Source organism: Mchenga conophoros, linkage group LG12 (genome assembly GCF_057382185.1).
Source record: "Mchenga conophoros isolate Kocher_MC1m ecotype Shallow Benthic linkage group LG12, M_conophoros_male_GT1.1, whole genome shotgun sequence".
Classification (NCBI taxonomy): Eukaryota; Metazoa; Chordata; class Actinopteri; order Cichliformes; family Cichlidae; genus Mchenga; species Mchenga conophoros.
Genome location: NC_140537.1, coordinates 583,401 through 606,350, shown reverse-complemented (window position 1 = coordinate 606,350; position 22,950 = coordinate 583,401). Strand labels below are relative to the sequence as shown.

Genomic DNA, 22,950 nt, shown 5'->3' with positions numbered 1-22,950 from the left:
CTTGAATAATTTGAGTCGACACTGACATCACATACGTGCCTACGTACGTACGCACGTGTGCCACCTGTTCTTCATGAGGAGCTGGGAACCATCTTGGAATCGTCGCTTCGAGTCCGAATGCCCGCTCATTACTCCGAAAGAAAGCTGTGGAACGTTAATTTCCGAACAGAAATAAAATCACTTGGGAAGGTTTTTTGCTGCATTGTCTTTGACGCTGGATAAAGGAGGACGTGCTGTGGTATGTTACAGACCTTTGAACTGGAACAGCTAACGCTCTGCACTTGGCTAGCTGCATTTACCGCCTTTGCAGCAATTTTGTCTTTGTGAGCGCTTTTGTGGTAAGTTTTATTTTTTCTGAAACCTTATTTCTCCTTTGTAATACGAATTATTATCGTCATAAATGTTGAATTGTAGCAGGCATTTAAGAATTGCTTTTTTCTTTTCTGTTTTTTTTAAAAATCCATGCCACCTAATGTAAAAATAGGGTTCCAGTGTATGGTCTTGGTGGCATTGGCCCCAAAGTGTGTTTTGCAGGAAGCTAATAAGCTCACATTTAGTATAACACATTATTAGTCCCAGCAGAGGCGAGCACTAAAGCTAAGCCCTGCTCATACATTTCTAATCTCTTACTACTGTAAAATAAGTCTTTAGCAGGCGTTTCTAGAGTGCTAAACAGATTTGTAGTTTATAAACTGCCTTGTGGATAAATTGTTGAGTCTTTGTTGCACTGCTGCGCTGCTTAGCTAACTCATTTGCCAACTGGTGGAACTTGAAAGCTATGTTTAGTATGGAAGCCCGTTTCCGCCACTAAAAAAAAAAAAAAAAAAAAAAGATCCATAACTCGAAATTTCGAGTTATTTTCTTGAAATTTCGAGTTATTTTCTCAAAATTCGGACTTATTAACTCGAAATTTCGACTTATTAACTCGAAATTTTGAGAAAAATAACTCGAAATTTCGAGTTATTAACTCAAAATTTTGAGAAAATAACTCAAAATTTCGAGTTAGCGGTGCCAATAAGAAATCTACGTGGCTGATGTCATTTCCTTGTTACCCGGAAGGATATGGCGCAAAAGGGTGCGCACTCAAAACTGGATCGTGTCGTGAGCTACTGTATAACAACAAATGTCAAGTCAAGTCAAGTCAAGTCAACTTTATTTGTCAATTCTGCCACATGTACAGGACATACAGAGAATAGAAATTTCGTTACTCTCAAACCCTAGTGATTAAAAAATGCAAATAAAATAATTAAAAAGTAAAAATTTAAATAAATACAATACAATTTTACGTATAACAAAAAAAAAAAAAAAAGCTATGCAATATACAATATACAATATTCAAGTAAGGAGGCATAGTAGTGCAAATAGGCAAATAGTGCAAATGGAGATTTAGTGGTATGCGGTAAGAGATAGTGTAACAACAAAGTCTTATGAGGTAATGGCAGTCCAATGCTCCACAAAGTGACTGGTAACTGGTGCAGGCCAGTGAGTGAGTCAGAGAGTGTGTGTGTGTGTGTGTGTGTGTGTGACAGAGTTCAGTGAGACTGTGGAGGGGAGCAAATGGCGCCAGGTTCTTCAGTTTTGAATGCCTTCCTACAAATGATAACTGGATAAAAGGTATACAAAAACAGTGTGACCGCGATTGTTACATACAAAGTTGAACAGAATGCAACGTGAGGGTTAACCAAAGGCACCTATAAGGTTTCTGTTACACGCTAATGACACCTGTTACGTCTGGTGAAACAGACGTTTTGCTGAAAGCATGCGTAATAAGTGTACAGCACTGTATAAAACAAAATCACAAATCACCCAAAACAGGGAATATGACTGACAACTATATAAATAAGGAACAAAACCAATAAAACTGTAACCAGACAACTGAGAAAATGTGGGATTGACTGTATTGTGATGCTGATTGTAGTTACAGTGCAAATGGACACTTAAAAATGCAGTTCCCACTTCTCCACCATAGTCAGAGCTCATAATGTAGGTAGGCACAGATACTTTGATGATAATATGGTGGCTTTATTTTAATTTTGTAATTTTAATTTACATCCTTCCTTACAGCATGGGAGACTTGACTGAATTCTTGAAACAAAGAGAAGTCTCTGAGGAAATTATACAGACCTTGCAGAATGAGAAGGTACTTAATTCCAACAAGATACTGGTTGAAATGCAACTTTTCCTCATTGTTCTTAAGTTAAAAATAGGATTGTATTTTCAAGGCTGGTTGTTTCAATAAATTAAATTATTTTTCCATCTTTAGATTGATGCCAGTGTCATAAGTCTAATGACAGATGAGGAGCTGAAGACTTATTTGCCATCATACGGTGATCGTCTAGCAGTATTTGGATTTTGCAGATAGAGGGGCAGCAGCCGCAAGTCAGCGCTTTTTGAACGGCTGAAATCCAAACTGTCCAAAAGAAAATTATCTGAAGAGGATGGCAGTAGCACACGGCAATAAGAAAATTCCCAAACAACCCATAAAAGAAATGCTCTGAAGAGAAATAGAAAAATAGAAATAGGATGGATGCATTATGATGAAGACACTGAGGTTTTCAAGCAGGTTAGAGCTAGACGAGGAGGAACAAGAAAAATAGACATTTGCAAGGATGCCAAGAAAAGGGACATATTACAGGTTGCAACAGGCCTGTTCTTTCCAGATGGGGGAAACATTCAGGGGCCCTTAACAGATTTTGACTGTGATCTGAAGGATTATCAAGAGATGATAGTCGATGATGCATTGACAGTAGGAGAACTTTATCATGTCACAAAACTAAATATCCTCAGGTTCTACCTCACCACAAAGAAAAAACAAAATGACAGCCTTCAGAGCTCCAACCCAGGTTTGTATCCATCTTCAAAAATTGAAGCGAGTCCTCAAAACCAAACCTCTTCTTTTTCTGTCACTACAGTCCAAACATCTGCTCCATTTGAAACAATCAGCCATGATGTGACATACATTGAAGACACTCCAAACGATAACCTTCCACAAACTTCCACGCAGTCTCTAAGTGCTAACACTTCTCACAGCAGTGACATTATTTTTGTTGGCCCCTTTTCTGACAGTGAGCCAATAAATTTGGATGACACCCTGATTTTTTCTCCACAACCTGGTCCATCCAGTGAGAGAGTGAGGAGAGTAGTGGTGGTCCACAGAGGGCAGGTAATGTCAGAGCTCATTTCACATTTTAGTGATAAGGACCTTGAAGATGTCGACATCAAAATCCAGGTCTTACTGCCTGATGGAACACCTGAAATGGCCCATGACGATGGGGGAGTTGTGAGAGATTGTCTTTCAGAATTCTGGAAAGAATTCTATGACAAGTGCACCACTGGAAATGTTTACAAAGTGCCCTTCTTAAGGCATGATTTTGGGCAACCGGAGTGGGAGAGTGTGGGCAGAATCATTGCATTTGGGTGGGTTAGAGAGAAATATCTGCCTGTGAAAATTGCACCTGCCATTCTGGAACAAGCTGCCTTTGGATATGTAAAGAGTGATACTGTGGAGAATTTCCTTAAGTTCATGCCTGACTCTGAGCGTACAGTGTTAGAGGTGCGGCGATCAGACTTTAGCACCGTGGACCAAGAAGAACTTATAGACATACTTGATAACCACAGCTGCAGAAAGATACCAACAGCCTGCAATGCCACTGAAGTCCTATTGGAGCTTGCACACAAAACACTTGTCCAAGAGCCTGCCTATGTTATTGAACAGTGGGCAAGAACACTCAGCATGCCACGGGAAAGCCTTTGTGATCTATCTTCAGTTTATGAAACCCTCCAACCAACTGTGAGAAAAGTTCTCAAGTGTCTCACTTTCCCTGAAACAATGACGGCTCACCAGAAGCTGATTCAGAAATATCTAACTACATATGTGAAGAATGCTGAGAAGGAACATTTGTGTTTGTTCCTCAGGTTTTGCACAGGTTCAGATTTACATCTGGGAAAGAACATCATCATTGGGTTTAACGAACTTAAAGGTTTCCAGAGACGACCTGTGGCACACACATGTGGGTGTGTACTGGAGCTGTCGATAAATTATGACAGCTATCCTGACTTCAGATCGGAGATGAACAGTGTGTTGGAATCAAATGTGTGGGTTATGGACATTATCTAAAGGTTTGATTCACGGACAATGGCTTAAAAGCCATTGTTGTTTTACAACAGATTATATTTGAGTTGTGAACTAAGACTAAAGTGTTCCCATGTGAATGTCACAGCAAAGGTTTCAGGTGTTTAAAAACTGAGTTCCAAGAAAAAGTCTTTGGTGAAATACCACTGTAATGCAATTTGAGGTACTTCTTTGTGTTTCTGTGTTTTCCTATTACAACTGAGGCAATATTTTTCTAAACACTTGTGAAATGCATTTCTGCAGAGGTCTCAGAGTGGCAGTCTGGAGACCATTTATAAGCATTCCCATTTCCTCAGTCAGCATGTGTGCATGTGAACAATGAAAGCAGTTTTTCCACCTTTTATTCAATTTTTCTATTATTTGAATCCAAAATCAACTTTAAAAAATGCATTAGGTTAATTTTAATTTGTCAAATTTTATTAATTTAATGTCACAAGATGACATGTATTGTAGTGGTTGTGAGACCCCTGTTGTGGTCTCACAACAGCGGTTTGCAGATGTGTTCTCCCCCCTGCCAGGCCGAACGTCTCTCATTGAGCATAATTTTGTAACGCAGCCTGGCGTGACGGTGCGTTCACGGCCCTACAGGCTTTCTGAGCATAAACGGCAAATCGACCAGAGGGAATTGGCTGAAATGCTGAAAATGAGAGTGATAGAAGAGTCGCACAGCGCCTGGTGTAGCCCCATCGTTCTTGTGGTGAAGAAGGATGGGTCTATACGGTTCTGTGTCGACTATCGCAAGGTGAATGAAGTGTCACGTTTTGATGCTTATCCCATGCCCCGGGTCGACGAGCTCCTGGATCGGCTGGGCACGGCCCGTTTTTTCACGACACTGGATTTAACCAAGGGCTACTGGCAGATTCCCTTGTCTGCCGAGTCCAAGGAGAAAACGGCCTTCTCCACTCCGTACGGGTTGTACCAATTCGTTACGCTTCCGTTCGGCTTGTTCCGAGCCCCTGCCACCTTTCAGCGCCTCATGGACCGGGTGCTGCGTCCGCACGCTGCATATGCTGCTGCCTACCTGGATGACGTGATCATCCACAGCGACACCTGGGCGGAGCATGTGCAGCGGGTGGCCACGGTCCTGGAGTCCCTGAGGAGGGCGGGGCTCACGGCCAACCCGAAGAAGTGTGCGGTTGGACGGAGGGAGGTACAGTATCTGGGGTACCACTTGGGGGGCGGGCAGGTGCGTCCACAGGTGGAGAAGACGGCGGTTATCGCATCCTGCCCGCGCCCCAAGACTAAAAACGAGGTGAGACGGTTTCTGGGGCTGGCAGGTTACTATCGCCGTTTCGTGCCAGGGTTTGCGCAGCTGACCAGCCCCTTGACCGATCTCACCCGAAAGGGTGCTCCAGATCTGGTTCAGTGGACGGGGCCGTGCCAGGCGGCGTTTGTGCAGGTGAAAAAGTCTCTCTGTGGGGAGCCGCTGCTTCACACTCCTAACTTTTCCCTCCCTTTTGTTCTGCAGACTGACGCCTCGAACAGAGGGCTGGGGGCCGTTTTGTCCCAGCAGGTAAGGGGGGGCCGACCGTCCCGTTCTTTACATCAGCCGGAAGCTGGCAGAGTGCTTGGCTATCCGGTGGGCGGTCGACTCCCTTCGCTATTACCTCCTGGGGCGCTCATTCACCCTCTGCTCGGACCACGCCCCGCTGCAGTGGCTCCACCGCATGAAGGATGCCAACGCCTGGATCACCCGGTGGTATCTGGCTTTACAGCCCTTTAAGTTCAAGGTGGTCCATAGGCTGGGGGCGCAGATGGCGGTGGCCGATTTCCTCTCTCGCTCGCGGGGGGGTGGGGGGGGGGGGGGGGGAGTAGGTTCGGCAGGACAGCTCCCCGGCCTCAGTCGGGCGGTGGGGGTGTGTGGCGGAGGTGTGGTCCCGGGCGCGGCTGCAGGGGAGGAGTGGTGCAGTGAGCTCAACGGGGCGGTGCTGGAGATGCCGGTGAAAACAGCTGATGGCGATTTGGACTGATGGTTTTTTCCTTCCCTTTTTATAGTGAGACGGAGAGGAGCAGAGGGAGAGGGAAATCAGCTGGGACCAACAGCTGTCAGACTGTGTTCAGTCATAACGCAGGGAAAACTATAAATAAATGTGGAATCTGGTGATAAAGACCTGTGTGTAGTGCATTTCACACCCCCTTTTTCAAAACTGCATAGCCGATGGGGTAGTTATTTAAAAGATATTTTCCTATATTTCTGTTTTCATGTTTAGTAAAAGCACTACTTTTCACGTGTACTTTAATATATCTGATGTTTCTATAATATGCAATATACGCTTAAAACACTCAGCAATTTGTGAATTCATGATCCGTATCTGTAATACTGTTAGCATTTCTGTAGCATTTGTAGCTGAGGGCTTCAGCTTCCGGGTAACACGGAAATGACGTCATTCACATAGATTACTGATTGGCAGAGCTAACTCGAAATTTTGAGATATTTTCTCAAAGTTTCGAGTTATTTCTCTCATAATTTCGAGTTAAGTCGAAATTTCGAGTTGCTAAGTTGAAATTTCGAGTTGCTAGGTTGAAATTTTGAGAAAATAAGTCTAAATTTCGAGTTGCTAAGTTGAAATTTTGAGAAAATAAGTCGAAATTTCGAGAAAGATAACTCGAAATTTCAAGTTCAGTATCCGTTTGTTTTTTTTTAGTGGCGGAAACGGCCTTCCATAGTTTAGTTCTCTGGAATTGTACATATTAAAACTGGGGCATCAATATTGTAGGCATAGGATGATATAAGCAGTGATCAATCATCATATAATTAGCCAGTAGAACTTGGTTTGGATTGCAAATAGTTCTGTATACAAGTAGGAATGTTGAATCTTCTGAACTATTAAGTTGTTGTGCCTGGTCTATTTCAGGTTAACTTGAGGGTGAACCCATCAATAATACATTTACCAAACAGTTTTTTTCTCTAATTTTATTCTCAACCCCAGTGTACATTAGAAGGACTTTTTGAGTTTAATTTTGATGTTATATTGAAATAAGGTGAAATTCCTGTGTTATTATTAGTTAAGAATTAGTTGAGTTCTGGCCTAGTTATGTTTCATCTGTCACCTTGGTTATGTGTCTTGTCTTCTGTGTTTTACTTTTATGTCCATGCCCTCATTTCCCTAATCTGTTTCCTTGAGTCTCCCCATGTATTTATGCGTGTTCCGTGTTCTATTTGTCAAGCTCGTGTTGTCTTGACTGCGTCCCTTTCTTGTTTCTGTTTTACTGTGAAGAGTCTGGTGGTTCCATGTTCAGTTTGTTTTGTTGTACTTACCCTGTGGCATTCAGGTTCATTTGTGTCAGCTGTGTTTCCCCGGTGTTTCCACTTCCCTCTTTTCCTTTCTATGTATTTAAGTCCTCTGTCTTCGTCTGTTCAGTGTCTATTTATCTTCATGTCAAAGTCACAGAATTTCTGCTACTGCTCAGGTTCGTGCTCATGTTTAGACATTTTTCACTTTTATGTTTGCATGTCCCTGTTAAGTTTCATGTTCTTGTCTCTCGTTATTGTTTTCAATGTTAGTTTAGGTTTTCCGCAGTTAAGGTTTTAGTTTAGTTTCACCCTTGTTTCGCCTTGCCTTGCTTTTATGTTTTTGGACATCACCCTGAAATAAACAGCTTGTTTTTGTTTGTTTGTTTGTTTTTGTGTCCACTCCATAAACACACCAGCGATCCCTGCATTACATTTTCCTTGTTGTTCCAGTTTTAATATGATGTTTGTAACTCTTTGTCTAGTTTGTATATCTATGTGATGGTATTAGCAAATGTTTAAAAAGTGGTTGTTGTTAGACCACCTGTATGTATACAGTGTTTGATAACTGATTATGTAAAAAAAAAAAAGTGACAAAGCGCTGGACAATAACGTATTATACCTATTTCTTAATCTCTCTTTTCAGGTTAAGGCTGAAACTCCTTGCTGGTGTAGAAAGATACTATTTTGGTATGTTGATTGCTAAAAATAAGAAAAAAAACCCCATTGATAGCACTTCCACAGTTACTTTAAAAAAGTTTAAAAAAAAATCATACAATAGCGTTCAAATGCAAACTTTGTAATCTTATCTTTGGAAAACAGATAAAGGTGCTTGAGCACTATCGGTTACATCATAGGAATGTTTCCTCAGTCAGTCCTTTGCCATGTCCATATGATTGCTGTATCTGTACATTTCAGTCACTGAATGCTTTGAAAATTCATTTAACATGGATACATTCTCAGAAAGTTGTGCAAAGTAGAGATCAAAGTGCAGTATTTCTTTGCCCTCTTTGTGGTTGTAGCCAACCATTCAATGATAAAAATGTCCTTAGTCACTTAAGGACACATCTAAAACAGCATGAGACATTGGATTGCCCTTTCAAAAATTGTCACTACCGTAGTCAAAGGAGCTTGCAAAGAAAAGCGTCTGGACTTCTTTAAGTTACTTGAAGACGTTTCACCTCTCATCCGACAAGCTTCTTCAGTTCTAAGGTCAAATGGTGGAGAGTCCCAGATATAAACCTAGTGGGAGTAACCCCCCACAGAGGGACAAAAGGACCCCCTGATGATCCTCTAATCGTCTGAGCCAAGGTGTGAAACTGGGTGTGGGTCCCAATCAGCCAGAGTTTCGGGTGAGTTCATTGTGAAACCTGGCCCCACCTTATCATGCGAATTCCTGAGATCAGATGGCCCAGGATGTGAGTGGGCGTTAAGGCGTCTGGGAAGGGATCTCAAAACTGGATTATAGATGGCAGAGAGTTGGTGTCGTAAACCACCGCCTCTGTTCAAAGATGGTCGCTCACAGTGGACATAGATGCTTCTTTCACTCCTCTTTCAAACCATCTGTCCTCTCTGTCCAAAATGTGAACATTGGCATCCTCGAAAGAGTGTCCTTTATCCTTAAGATGCAGATGGACTGCTGAGTCTTGTCCTGTGGAGGTGGCTCTTCTATGTTGTGCCATGCGCTTGTGAAGTGGCTGTTTGGTCTCTCCAATGTAGAGGTCTGGGCATTCCTCGCTGCACTGTACAGCATACACCACATTGTTAAGTCTGTGTTTTGGCGTTTTGTCTTTCGGGTGAACCAAGCACGACATCCCAGTGTATTTCAGACCCAGCAACACGCTCAGACAAAAACTGGTTTACCCGAAAAACAAAACGCCAAAACTAGGTTTATATCTGGGACTCTCCACCATTTGACCTTAGAACTGAAGAAGCTTGTCGGATGAGAGGTGAAACGTCTTCAAGTAACTTAAAGAAATCCAGACGCCTTTCTTTGCAAGCTCCTTTGAATATTAGCTAGTTAGTGTTCAAGGAAATGGTTCTACTGGATTTTCCTTGAATAAACAAATTCTGAACTAGTTATATACAACTCAAATTCCTATGATGCACATACTTTGTGAACACATTTTGTACTTCTAAATTGTTAGTGGCATCGTTCATCACATCATCTATAATTAGCAAATTGTTCTTGTCTTTAGGCAGAAGGGTGTCATCAGCAAGAGATTCGGGTATACCGTTAACAAAGTTTATGTCTTTTATCTTAAGAAGCTGGTCATATAGTGGCTGCCAGCATGAGTATATATACACAATGTTATCAATGCTGTGTGATATAATCCTGGAAGAGTTTTCAATGACACTTTTAACAAAAAAAAGTCTTGCCGCAGTTACTGGGACTGCTGACCACCATGCTGAACCGGTGCTGCAACCGGGCTTCCGATGTGCAGCAATGGGCTGAAGGTGAGTCTCAATATAATGCACTCGTGTATAACAATAGGACCCACCATCGCCTCATTAAAGAACTTAAGGTAGAATTAAGATATTTCTGACAGTGCCAACAAACAATGAAAAATAAGCGTTGTAAAAGCAGAATTTATGGCAGAGTTGTTGCGTTTGATCAAATTGGATTGAACCTGGGTTGAAATGATGTTGTACTGTTTGGTTTTATAAACCTGAACACCAACATACTTGTTATCTAATGATAATGCAGCACATGAAGGCTACAGATGTCTTATAATGAATATCATCAAGTCAGTGATTACAGAGTCCACTGTAGTTTGGTGACTGTTACTCATCCTATATTCTGATTAATATTCCTCTCACTTAGAAACTGATCAAACTGATGGCAGCCTTGGAGCGTTGCAGGCACGAATAGAGGAGCTTGTCGTCATCATCAAAGTACGAACACAAAGTCTTTACAGACAAAATGGTACGTCCCAGTTTCTTTGAAATGGACCGTTTGATACTTAGTTTGTACAGCTACTTTGTAAACAGAATAAAATTAGATCCAGGTTTGTTTAAGATGGATGTGATGGGTGTTCTAGCAAACAAATTGATGAGTGTAGATTAAAATGTAAATATATACATTATGTGAAGGTGTGAATTTTTTATGAATATTTACAGATAGCAACAAGAGGCGACACAGAATTCGCAAGGTCATCTTAGTTGAGAAGAAACGCTTGGCGGCTGCTGTTGACGACTACAACAAGCTCGCTGAACCAACAAAGCAAATCGTATCCAGTGATGCCCTCATGCAGACCGATATTTGGCCCTGGCAGAGCACAAGTGAACGTAAGCTCTTGATTTATAAATATCCTTTTTAAACAAGCTCCCAGTATCTGAGCAGTAGTTGAATGTTTTGTTCTTGAATCATAATATGCTACTATGTTTTCCCATCTGATGTTGTTAAACTGTAGCTGCTGCAGACCTCCAGACAAAGAGGAAGGTCTTTGAGAAGGTGATGGCTGTGAGGCGCCTGAGAGAGGAGGAGATTATCCTTTGCAGGGAGATGCGGCATCACTGGACAGTGTTGCGAATGCAATCTGTGGTGTTGGGGACAATCTCCTCAGACATTATTTATTTATAAATTTTTTGATGAATCGATTGAAAATAAGAGCAGATGCTAAAGTCTTACTGGATCTTTTACCTATATCTAGGTTGGTGGCTAACACTGCTTTCTCCCTTTAAAAAAAAAAGTTTAATTACAGGATCCTAATTCCTTGTGTTTATGAGGTGTGACAAAGTGGGTGAGAAGACCATTTGTCTATATTCTTAACATTCTTGTTTTGATTTAACCATATTTCACATGTAATCTGCAATAGGCAAACATCTACTATCCCGGGTTTATGTTTTGCACTTTTACAGATTATATAATATAACATCTTGGTTTAAATCAATTCCTACAAGTTTGTTAAGTTAACATGTTCTTTATTTCAACTGTTAATTTGTATTGTTTAGAACTTACCTTACCTACCTGTCTTCCAGAAACAAAAGGAGGAAATGTAGTTTTACTTCCTGCTTTATACCTTCTGGGTTCATCTGAGGTCACAGGAAGAGACCAAGTGCAGAAGGGGAAGAACTCTTATAATTTAATAAAGTTGATTTTAGAGGGTTTGTGAAGACATAGATTTATTGTTGTAATATGTATTGATTACACCAGAGTTTATGTTGCCAGTAAAGAGGAGTAGTAGAGGTTTGAATATAATCATGTTCATCTTACCTACCTACTGAATGGAATAGTCCAGAGGAGGAATTGTTTGGTTAAGTGGACTATTTAAGCAGAAGAACGCAGGTGTTTTGGGAGAAAGGTTCAGGTTGGTGTAGCTGTGTGCAGTTTGACTTTAATTTCTGTTGATTTAAGTTCAGTTATGTTTATTTGAATTGAGTTAATTATAGAGTTGAGTTTCTTATTTGTTTCTTTGTAAATATTGTTTGGGCCACAAAATGGTGAATAAATCACTTGCTACACTGGACAGCATCGGTCTCCTGCACTTCTTTGACCGCTTAAGTCGAGTCCTACCACATGAGGTGAGGTTTTTTGTTTGTTTGTTTGTTTGTTTGTTTTTTTGCTTTACTCATATTTATTTGTTTTGTTCTTTTTACAGCCTCCCTTGTTGGCATGTCGGAGGATGCACAGAAGGGACTCCGTAGCCTGGTTTTAAAAAAACGAAATGAACTGAAAGCTGAAATGCTCAAAGTAAAGGACACGTAAAAGAGAATCCTCAGCCACCAACCACTCCTGGAAATGGACTCTGAGGAGGAGGAAGACATTCCAGACGATGCCACTGAGAGTGATTTGAGCACTTCTGATGAAGACTGATTGTGTCATCATTGATGTTATGTTTGGTAAAATAAAAGTTAATCACATCTGTTTAATCTGATTTTTACAATGTCTGTTTTAGAAATTGCTTATCATCAACAGACATTTTACATTTTAAGAAGAAAAATGGAAATTCCTTGGTGCAGTTTACCCTGAATCATTCTTTCCCATCTAATTTAATGACAACTGTACATGTTCACATACAATAACATAATTTAATTCATGGAATGCTTTCTGGACTGCTCAAATTATCACAAAATTTAAAAGCACCAGGCAGCACACTCATAAGGAAATTTTTTGTTCAGTGTTTTGTCGAAGAAATCAACAAGTACAATTGAGATGTTTGCTGTAGTGGTGTGTTTGTTAAGAAGCATGCCAGCACACTGGTGAACTGACAGTCCCAGAATGCACCCGAGCCAGTGACTCGCCCCAGAGCAAATGAAATTGCTTATCTAGAAAGACAACCGTCATCAAAGAATAAGTAAAAGAGTAGAAAACAAATGGTAAGGGAAGGTACTGTGGGGTAGGAAAGAAAGGCCAGAGCCGTGCAAAATGACCTCCAGCAGGCCACAAATGTGCACATGTCTGCTCAAGCGGTCAGAAACGGACTCCATGAGGGTGTTATGAGGGCCCGACGTCCACAGGTGGGGGTTGTGCTTACAGCCCAACACCGTGCAGGATGTTTGGCATTTGCCAGAGAACACAAAGATTGGCAACTTTGCCACTGGCGCCCTGTGCTCCTCACAGATGAAAGCAGGTTCACACTGAGGACTTGTGACAGAGTCTGGAGACGCCGTGGAGAACCTTCTGCGGCCTGCAACATCCTCCAGCATGACGATTTGGCAGTGGGTCAGTTTTGGTGTGGGGTGGCATTTCTTTGGGGACAACACAGTCCTCCATGTGTTCGGCAGAGGTAGCCTGTGTTGTGGAACTTTTCCAATTAAATAAAGCCTGTAGACGAGTGGTGAGCGGTAGCTAACATTCTTTAATCCAAACACACAAAGAACAGAGACAACCAAGCTTGTGGAGAGCCTACATGACCGCGGGGCAGGGTCAGCAGTCTCACTGAGCCTAGCATGGCTCTCAGTTAAATACCTTCTCCAGGAACAAAAGGCAGTACACAGCTGTTTCACACCTTAAGGTTGACACTCCCTTGCTACCTCCCAGAGTTCTCGAAGAGACAAAAGACTCTTCCTGTGGAGTGTTTGCTTCCCCCCCAACTTCCTTACTAGACTCCCACCATTTGTCTTACTGTATGAGTGTCAGACATGTTAAACTCCAGTGGCACCAAGGCATTATACAATAAAATAATGTGATTAATACATAAGTAAAAGAAATTGCTATACACCTGACTGCCATTAGGTGCTGAGATGCGATCCTCAGGTTCCTTGTGAGACCATATGCTGGTGCGGTTGGCCCCGGGTTCCTCCTAATGCAAGACAATGCTAGACCTCATGTGGCTGGAGTGTGTCAGCAGTTCCTGCAAGATGAAGGCATTGATGCTGTGAATTATATCCCCTGTCAAGAATATAATAGAATAGAATAATCCTTTAATTGTCCCACAAGGGGAAATTAAAGGATTGAAATGAAAACACAGTTCCGAAAGCAAACACAGTTGGTCGATGCTAAGAGTGTTCCTGTTGCTGAGGTTGGTGTCATCCTGTAATCTCTTACGGACTACCTCCAACGCTTCCGTGACTGGGATACAAGTGAAGAGAGATGTAATGTCGTATGAGACCATGGTTTTATCTGCCTCCATAATGACATCTCTCACCTTCTCAACGAAATCCAGGGTGTTCTGGATATGGTGTTCAGAGCTGCCCACCAGCGGGTTGAGGATTGAAGCCAGAAACTTGGAAATGTTACTTTCTTCCTGTAGCCACTTCCTGGGTCTCGTTTCATTGGCTCATAAGTATTTTCATCACTGAGTAGTGACAACATTTTCTCATGATAGTCTTTCTGGTTTAGCAATACTGTGCACCTACCCTTGTCTGCTGGAAGGATGATAATGTTGTTGTCATCACTAAGTGATGTGAGTGCCTTCCTCTCCTCCATGGTGATGTTGGATGCTGGGGGATTTGCATTGCTGAGACAGGCCGAAACTTTCGTCCGTAGTTGCTCTGCTTCCACTTCTGCAATATTGGTGTTACGAACTGTTGTTTCTGTGGCTGTGATCAGCATCACTAGCGGGATTTGTCTCGATGTGACAGCAAAATTCAACCCTATGTTCCTTCAGTGGGCTGGTTTCAGTCATTATGCAAATGTACTGTTTATAAAGGGGAAACTGCAGTCAGCCGAGACTGAAGAAGTCACTGGGATGAGTGATGAAACGTTTCTCCCACAAAACGCTTTGTCCAGATGAACAGAATCAACTTTTGGAGATTTGCTTTCCTGGAGAATTGAGAATGCATCAAGACGTTTCAGGATTTAAGTGTATATATTTATTTAGCATTAGTAGGAACAACTTAAAGTCAAATCCAGTTCATGAATAGTTGTAATGAATTTAATGATATCAGACCAATATGCTTACCTCAGCAGATTTGAAGAATGCCTGATGAACAAGAGCAAATAAACCTCAACATCCTTCCATATCACAGCGTCTGGAAACTCGTGCCGGGCAGTACAGCATGACTCATCCACAGCAGAAAGCCTTCACAAAGGCATTATTTTTAAATGAGTTGAATATTGGTTGAAACCTGACCCTGTCTATTGTGGAAAAGAAGAGTTTTCAGCAGTTTCTGAAAGTAGTTGACTGCAAATAGAATAATAATAATAATGGAGTGGATTTATATAGCGCTTTTCAAGGCACCCAAAGCGCTTTACAATGCCACTATTCATTCACTCTCACATTCACACACTGGTGAAGGCAAGCTGCAGTTGTAGCCACAGCTGCCCTGGGGCAGACTGACAGAAGCGAGGCTGCCATATCGCACCATCGGCCCCTCTGGCCAACACCAGTAGGCGGTAGGGTAAAGTTTCTTGCCCAAGGACACAACAACCAGGACAGAGAGCCCGGGGATCAAACCAGCGAACCACGGTGGCCCTAGAAAAATTACATCAAAAACAGAGAACTTGTTAAAAACCCAGCTGAGCGACACTGATCATGTTTCAGTCACTGTGGACTTCTGGTTGGACTGAAGGATGAGGGGTTACTTTGGTATCACTGTGCACTGGATACAGAAAGAGACATAGAGGATACGGCTGAAGTCCAAACTGCTTCATAGGCTTACACACAGGTGAGAGAATCTGTGAGAAATTTGAAGTTATATGTGACGAATACAAAAATAAACTATATTATTATTGACAATGTTGCCAATATGCCGAAAGCATTAACTCTGTGCTTCCACGCCGAGCAAGGTGAGACACATGATGATGATCATCTTGATGACCCAGAGCTCTGGCATGACTTAACCTTGGAAGATCATGTTAAGTCGTGGTGCTGCTATGACAAAGACAGCACCAGCAGTGTTTTGGTGGTTTCTGGTGGTGAGAGATGGCTTGTCAGAGACCAAAGTGACATCTACTTCTCTTTCAAAGTTATCTAAGCTCAGCTCTTTACTGCACACAAGCACAACATTCATAGATGTGTTTGAAGCTTAATTTGAACAGAAAGCAATCCCAGCGGCTGTGATCACAAGATCGAATTCAACACTGAGACAAGAGAAGGCAGTTCTCCAATGTGAACATCTTCAACTCTGTGCTGTTCTCAAAATGGCTGGGCAAAATGAGTTATTATTCACAGCACAAGAGTGGAACCTGCTGAAGGAGATAGCAGACATCTGGAAGCCTTTCAGAGAAGCAACAGATTTGACACATAGTGAGAAAACAGTCACGATCAGTAGTGTTGTTCCATCCGTGCTGTCTCTCAATTACCACCTTGAGAAACTGACACCTCAAGTCCGTTTCCTGAATGGCCTGGTCAGGAGTCTCCAAGCATCATTCTATGTCTCATCGTGCACAAATGACTGCCAGACTTTTGGCCAGTTTGGTCTTTTGGAAATGCAATGAAATAACATAAAGTGCACATTATGTTCATTGTTTAATTCATATTTATTTATTTATTTATTTTCGCTGTCACTCACACTTGGACACATACAAACACATGTTCACACAGAGACTAGATAAGACAGACGGGACATGCTAATCACACTGCACTAAATTTACTGTGATGGTTCTTTGCTTTGTACAATCTCAGCACTTTTTGTCTGAAGAGAAAGTTCTGCTTTTGCATTTTTCATTGAATGTTTCTTCTGTGACTATTCTTGCAGCTAAGTTTCATTGAGCTGTACATTATAGAGGTACAATTTCAGAATTACTTGGTGTATATTTTGTAAGTTCACTTGTTTCATTATGTGTTGAGATACATACAGATTAAGAAAGAGAAAACATGATCTATTATTTACATTTAATATGTACCTGCAACATTGTTTAAAAAAGACTTGAAAGAAATTCAAAGTTTAGGGCTTGAGAATTGAGGATAAAGATTGGAGACTTACTTGAGTCTTGGAAAACAATGACTTTGTCCCACATATGGCTCGTAACCACAAAGATCTTGAATTTTCTTACACACTGCTGGGGTAGCATTATACGATCTCCCAGTATCAGACCACACAGTATCAGACCACATGGTATCAGACCACACACTAGCCACTTGTTCTCTCTCAGAGCTCTGAGCACTGAACCCCAGACTGACTGAGGCCTTCTCCCATAGTATGACTGTCCGCTGTCACAGATTTTATCAATCTTCTGCAGCAGCTCTTTGACCTGATCCCTGTTTTCCATCTTGTTGTTGAATACGTGGTACACACCGCTGCAGCTTTGCAGGAGCTGCTGGATGTTTCTGTCCTCTCTGGTGAACATCTCAATGTCCATGTCGGTGTCTTCCAGTCGGTCTCCGTAGGTGAAAAGCAACATGGTGTGTTTGGAGACATTAGCGCTAAGCATCTTCTGCAGAGCTTTCAGTCCTTCCTGCTCCTGTGGAGTGAATCTTCCGAGCTGGAGGACGAGGATGAAGACGTGAGGACCTGGGGCCCGTTCTTCGTACGTCGCTCACTACATCCAAGATCAAATGACACATCCAAGATCAAACCATCGCGCTAACTGTGAGCTCGCTAATCCGGTTCTCCGAACACACCTTCCGTTGACGATTAGTACAGCTGGACGCAGTAATGTGACATCACTGGGTGTCGTAAAAGGGGCTACGCATCGATAGTAGAAACATTGATCGGCAACCCTCTGATTGGTCGGCGAAAATGTCGAAGGAGCGCGCTCGGCTCGGTATTTTTCGGCAGCAGAGCAAGAACTCCTGAGTGAGGGATTTCAGGAGTTTCAGAGTTTAATCAGAACGCAAGGGAACACTGCAAAGGCTGCAAAAGCAAGGAGAGAGGGCTGGCAGAAAGTTGCTGACAAATTAAACTCGTAAGTAATTTAATAATAATAATAATAATATATTGGATTTATATAGCGCTTTTCAAGGCACCCAAAGCGCTTTACAATGCCACTATTCATTCACTCTCACATTCACACACTGGTGGAGGCAGCTACGGTTGTAGCCACAGCTGCCCTGGGGCAGACTGACAGAAGCGAGGCTGCCATATCGCGCCATCGGCCCCTCTGGCCAACACCAGTAGGCGGTAGGGTAGATTTATCATATCACACTATATTATCCAATATTATATTACATTATATTATATTGTTATATTATATCCTCTTTCACATTAGAGCCACAACAGGACCCACTAGAACATGGGAACAAGTAAAAGTGAAATATAAGAATATTCTATAGAATGGTAATATTTATCACTTATATTGCTTTTCGTCTCTTGGAAAGAGACCCTGAAATAATCTGTTTGTTTGTTTATAACAGCAACCAAGAAAAGGGCAGAGCAAAAAAAGACAGGTGGTGGTCCTGCACCCCCTCGTCAACAAGTTGGTTAAGTAAATAATATCCTCACCGGAAAATCGATATCTCTCAATGAGCACACTGTCGCGCTGAGCTAAAGGATCCTGTCTGTCCCGCAATATATGCTGAATTCTGAGGACTCTCCTTATCAATCTTGCACCTTCCGCAATGGGTTGCTCGCGTAAACGGACAGGACATGGCTGCGACAGGCTTCCCAAATCCACCTTCGCTTTTATAGCCGTGGTCTCTCATCTTGATTACACGAAGTAATTTACAATTACTACTCTGAAATATGAATTACATCTGTAATAATCACATACATGTAATAGGATGTTAATGGTACATTTCCCTTTTTTAGGAAATGACCTGTATGTATCTGTGTGACATCAATAAAAGGATCAAGTGCTGCATTATCTTCAGTTACATTGATGTTATTTATTTATCGCTGTTGCTTTCGTATAAATGAAGCGGACATACCTGCGTGGCCGCGATCTAATCCTGTTTACATAAAGTAAACCTGCTCCCGAGCAGGTTTACGCTTACGGCTCTGTTGCTATGACAGCAAGTCCCGGATGAGCTTCGGGGAACCGAACGATCCAAGATCACGCGAAATCGTCAACAATCTAATCCAGCTAACTTACTTAGCGAGGTACGAAGAACAGGCCCCTGGAGAGCTTAGCTGGAGAGCTTTTTCCAGCTCTGCTTTCACCTCGTCTGCAGATAGCCGAGTGCTGAAGAGTCCGGGGGTGTCGACCACAGAGACTCTATGATCGTCAATATCAACTTGTTTCTTCTCACTGCTCAAAGTCAGAGGGCTCAAACTGATCCTACAGTTAAACTCCTTCTTTCCCAGGATGGTGTTTCCTGCTGAGCTCTTCCCCACTCTCTCCTGACCCACCAGCACCACCCTCAGGTCAGAGCCTGAAACAACACACGGCATCAGCAAGGAGGTATGGATTGAATAGTGTGCATCAGCATTAGTGCAACCAAAAAAATGGCAAAATTGGAATTTAGTTTCTTTAAATAAGTTCAGCTTTATTTTTATTGCACCACCTCACAATTGCAGTCCTCTCAATTTAGAGACTCCACAGCATTAGAGAGAAACCCCAAAATCACATCATCACCTATGAGTGGCAATTGGTAACAGTGGGAAGGAAAACTCCCTTTCAACAGGAGGTAACCTCCAAGAGAACAAGGCTCAGGGAAGGGCAGCCATCATAGAGACCCATTGGAGAAAAAGGAGAGCACAGAGAAACAAGACAAAGTTATGAGAGAGAACACAAAATGAAATGAGTGGTGTATGAACACCAGAGGAAACTCTCAGAGCGTCATGGGAATCCCCCAGCAGCCTGGGATTCAGGCAAGGGCGTAGATTTGGCATGGACGGAAGGGACATGTCAGCATCAATAATTTGATTTCTTAGAGTAAAGAAAAACAAACCCGATAGTAAGAAAAAAACAATCTGTCAACGTCTCATTCACCCAGCGGTGCAGAAAGGGTTAAATTACGTTCTCTACTGGAGTCCTACGTCATATGAAAAATATGGCCAATGTGATTGGCTGTGCTTTTCAGGGAGCTCTGTTTAGTTTTAGCAGAAGCAAGCCTGATCTGCGAGGAGGAGAGGAGGATGGCAGCACAAAGGAAGAAACTGGATCTAAGAAAGTATTTTTCAAAGAAACCTGTAAGTCACTTAAAGTCAATTTCACTCAACAAATGTGTGGCTATGGTAGGCTTTGGCCCACATCAGTCTAAAATTGTATGTAACCATGAATAACTGGTTGGGAAACTAACTGCACAACAGGCAGCACTATTAGTTCTCTCAGTCTCCTAGAGTAGCATTTCTAATTTTGATTGAAACTGTCAGAGAAAACAGCAGCCTTGAGCAAGTCAGGATATTAGTTTACAGAGGCTGTTAAAATTATACGTCTAACGTTAAAATGTTGGTGACACAATAATTTCATCCTAATGGTACTGACATATTCATAGGGTTAATTCTTGAGACAAAATTTCACAGAGTAGTCATGATTTTGCAAATATTCCACCTTGTGGTGTAGTTTGCACAAATTGTTTTAAAAATGCACTCCCCCTACAAACATTACTGATGAGCAGTGTTGGGTAAGTTACTTTAAAATAGTAACTTAGTTACATTACTAGTTACTTCACTCAAAAGTAACTCAGTTACTTCAAGTTACTTGTTACTTTCAAAGTAACTAGTTACTAGGGAAAGTAACTTTGGTTTTACTCAGAATTCTCTTGTTAATGTGTTTCTTCCATAACTTTGCCAGTCTTCTAGCTTGCTTACTTGCCACAAGTGCACTGTGCCACCTACCAACAGAAAGGAAAAGATAATGTGCATATTTCCACGAGAGAAATCCCACGCCTGGACCGTCATTGACTGCTGCCATGATTCTAGCCTACGTCACAGCATCATGTGCGCCTTTTACATCCAACACAAAAACTGCAGTCGTGGTGCTTTCGATTGTACTCAGAACTCGGAAATTCTGCCTTCTGAATAGGAAGATGTAGGTAACACCAGACTGCAGATGAGCTGCATACAGAGCTGGACTGGGACAGAAAATTGGCCCGGACATTTTGACTAGAGACTGGCCCACCATTATAGGAAAAATCATAAAGCCTTTGAATGAAAATAAACACTGTTGTGACAGTGATGTACACTGTTTTGATGGTATATATGCATCAATCTATCAATCGTTTGTTGTAAGATTCAGATAATTATTTTTTTAAAAGCTAGACATTTTTTTTTTTTTTTTTTGCCTGTCCCGTTTGGCTCTTTTGCCATCAGAATTATTGTCTAAAGGCAAAGGAAGATGCCCAACGGATTTACTTTACCAAATTGACCATCCCAGCCTTGCCATAATGGTCCATTTGATTCACCTTTTATTGTTTATTTTATTTTCACTTGCTGAATACGGGACAGACTTGACTGGAGGAAAGAAGGGGAGAAAGAAAGAGGGAAAGAGAAACAGCTGAGAAGAGGGACGGGGGAGAAGGGCAAAAAACAAAAACCAACAGAATGGGCAGCAAAAAAAAAGAAGAAAAAAAAAGCATATATCGATCACCTGGATCACCTGTTGAGAAAGAAAAAAGAAAACTAGAAAGCGAAAATTTCTGAAGAAATTTTAAGTGTGCCTATGCCGCCGCTAATCAGTATAGTTTGCCATTCAAACAGCTACAGAGAGCAAAACTCAGCAGAGCAGCCATTCTCCACCATGAACTATGGTAAAACCAAACACCGCTCGCGCCTCACAGATGACAGCTTACAGTTTTGTGTAAAGATGAGGTGACTTCGTACAGCCCCAATTTGTAGACGCTGTGCGCAGAGGTTCATAAGCAGACCCGACAATGTTTGCATGAACACACTTTGAAGCATTACGTTATGGACCACTTTTCACACATAGTTGCTGTACCCACACAGCCGGCTGTAGCTTTTCATCTCATAGCCCGACACATACACAAAAAAAAAAAAAAAAAAGCAGAGAGAGCACAGACTTTACACCTGAGAGGCGTGATTGCAGATGCCGCTGAGGTGGGTCCACCTCCCCTGCAGCGGCACTGCAGACCACGCCCTGCCACACACATCAAACACGTAAAATAAATATTTATGCACTTTTCATTCACTTTTTGTTTTTTGTTATTTTTACACAGTGTTCTGAATGATTAACAATGGTCTACAGCCAATCTTGTGTATTATTATACAAACTTTGGTTGTAAGATTCAGATAACTATTTAATAAAAGCTAAATATTTTATATGAGAGTAAGAAAGAAAAGTATATCTTTGTCTCATACTCTCATCAGACAATACATGAACCTCTCAATAAACAAAATATATGCTCGGCTTAAATGACAAACCGCTATTTTACACAGTGGAACACTTATTTTTAAACAAAACCAATGCAGTTCGCCACTGACAGTGCTTACCTTTGCACATCACAGTAAACACTGAACCAAGATGGCGCCCACGCGAACGAGAAATCTGAACTACAGTGTCCTGCAGAGGACAAATGGTCAAAATTGCTAAAATTTACAACATATATGCAGCTCAACAGCGACACCTTGTGACTTATTCCAGTCACTACCTTACATATACATAACGTCTTACCTGACATTCAGTTCACCGGACACTCATACTGAATCACCAGCCCATATAAATGAAAAATAAGTCCAGCAGCCAACCAAGAGTCATCACGAAAGACTAGGGGTGACACGACAGCGTGAGCGGGCCTGGGTGTCAGCCAGCCCAGCCTGGGTGTCAGCCAGCCCGACCTGGGTGGCAGCCAAGCCGCGCTAGCCAGCTAGCCGGCTAGCTGCCATGCGGCGGTGAAACGAGAGCCCGGCCTAGGTGTCAGCCAAGCCGCCCTAGCCAGCTAGCTGCCATGCGGCGCTAGCAGTAACATCGTGAGAGATATGGGACTTCTTGATAAAATATGGGACTTCTTGATAAAATTAAGTGTGCCTTTGCATAGGCACGCTTAACGAGCAGATATTTGAAGTTTACACCCCTACATTCTCGCCTGAAAATAGGGGAGGCTGTCATAAAGTTCAAAATCAGTAACTTAGCGCGCACAGCTGTATAGAAACTCCGTCGTGCTAGCTAGCACGCAGTACAGTTATTGTAACTGTCAGCACAACGAAAATAAACTACACCTAAACTCGGTTTATATCTGACCCAAATAGAGTGCAGTTAATAACGTCTTACCTGAAATTCAGTTCACCAGCCGCCTGCTTCTCCTGCATTGGGTTTCCCTTATCCACGATTGAGCTCCGCGTTAGCCACCACCAGTCGATCGGTGTTTCTTTCCCCGCATACGAGGGGAAGAGACATATACCGGTGGCTAACGCGGAGCTA

General features: G+C 42.1%; 1 protein-coding gene and 1 pseudogene across 1 annotated transcript; one reads left to right on the top strand and one right to left on the bottom strand.

Annotated features, from left to right (window-relative positions):
- Positions 1–2,065: 2,065 nt before the first annotated feature.
- On the top strand, positions 2,066–4,242 carry LOC146561825 (uncharacterized; annotated as a pseudogene).
- An 11,046-nt stretch (positions 4,243–15,288) lies between these two features.
- Positions 15,289–22,210, bottom strand: LOC146561824 (GTPase IMAP family member 2-like). Its single transcript, XM_085294680.1, has 4 exons — positions 22,204–22,210; positions 18,743–19,003; positions 16,677–17,204; positions 15,289–15,350 (listed from the first exon to the last, which is right to left on the bottom strand). The coding sequence occupies exons 1-4, from the start codon at positions 22,208–22,210 to the stop codon at positions 15,289–15,291; spliced, it is 858 nt and encodes a 285-aa protein (XP_085150806.1).
- Between the last annotated feature and the right edge of the window lie 740 nt (positions 22,211–22,950).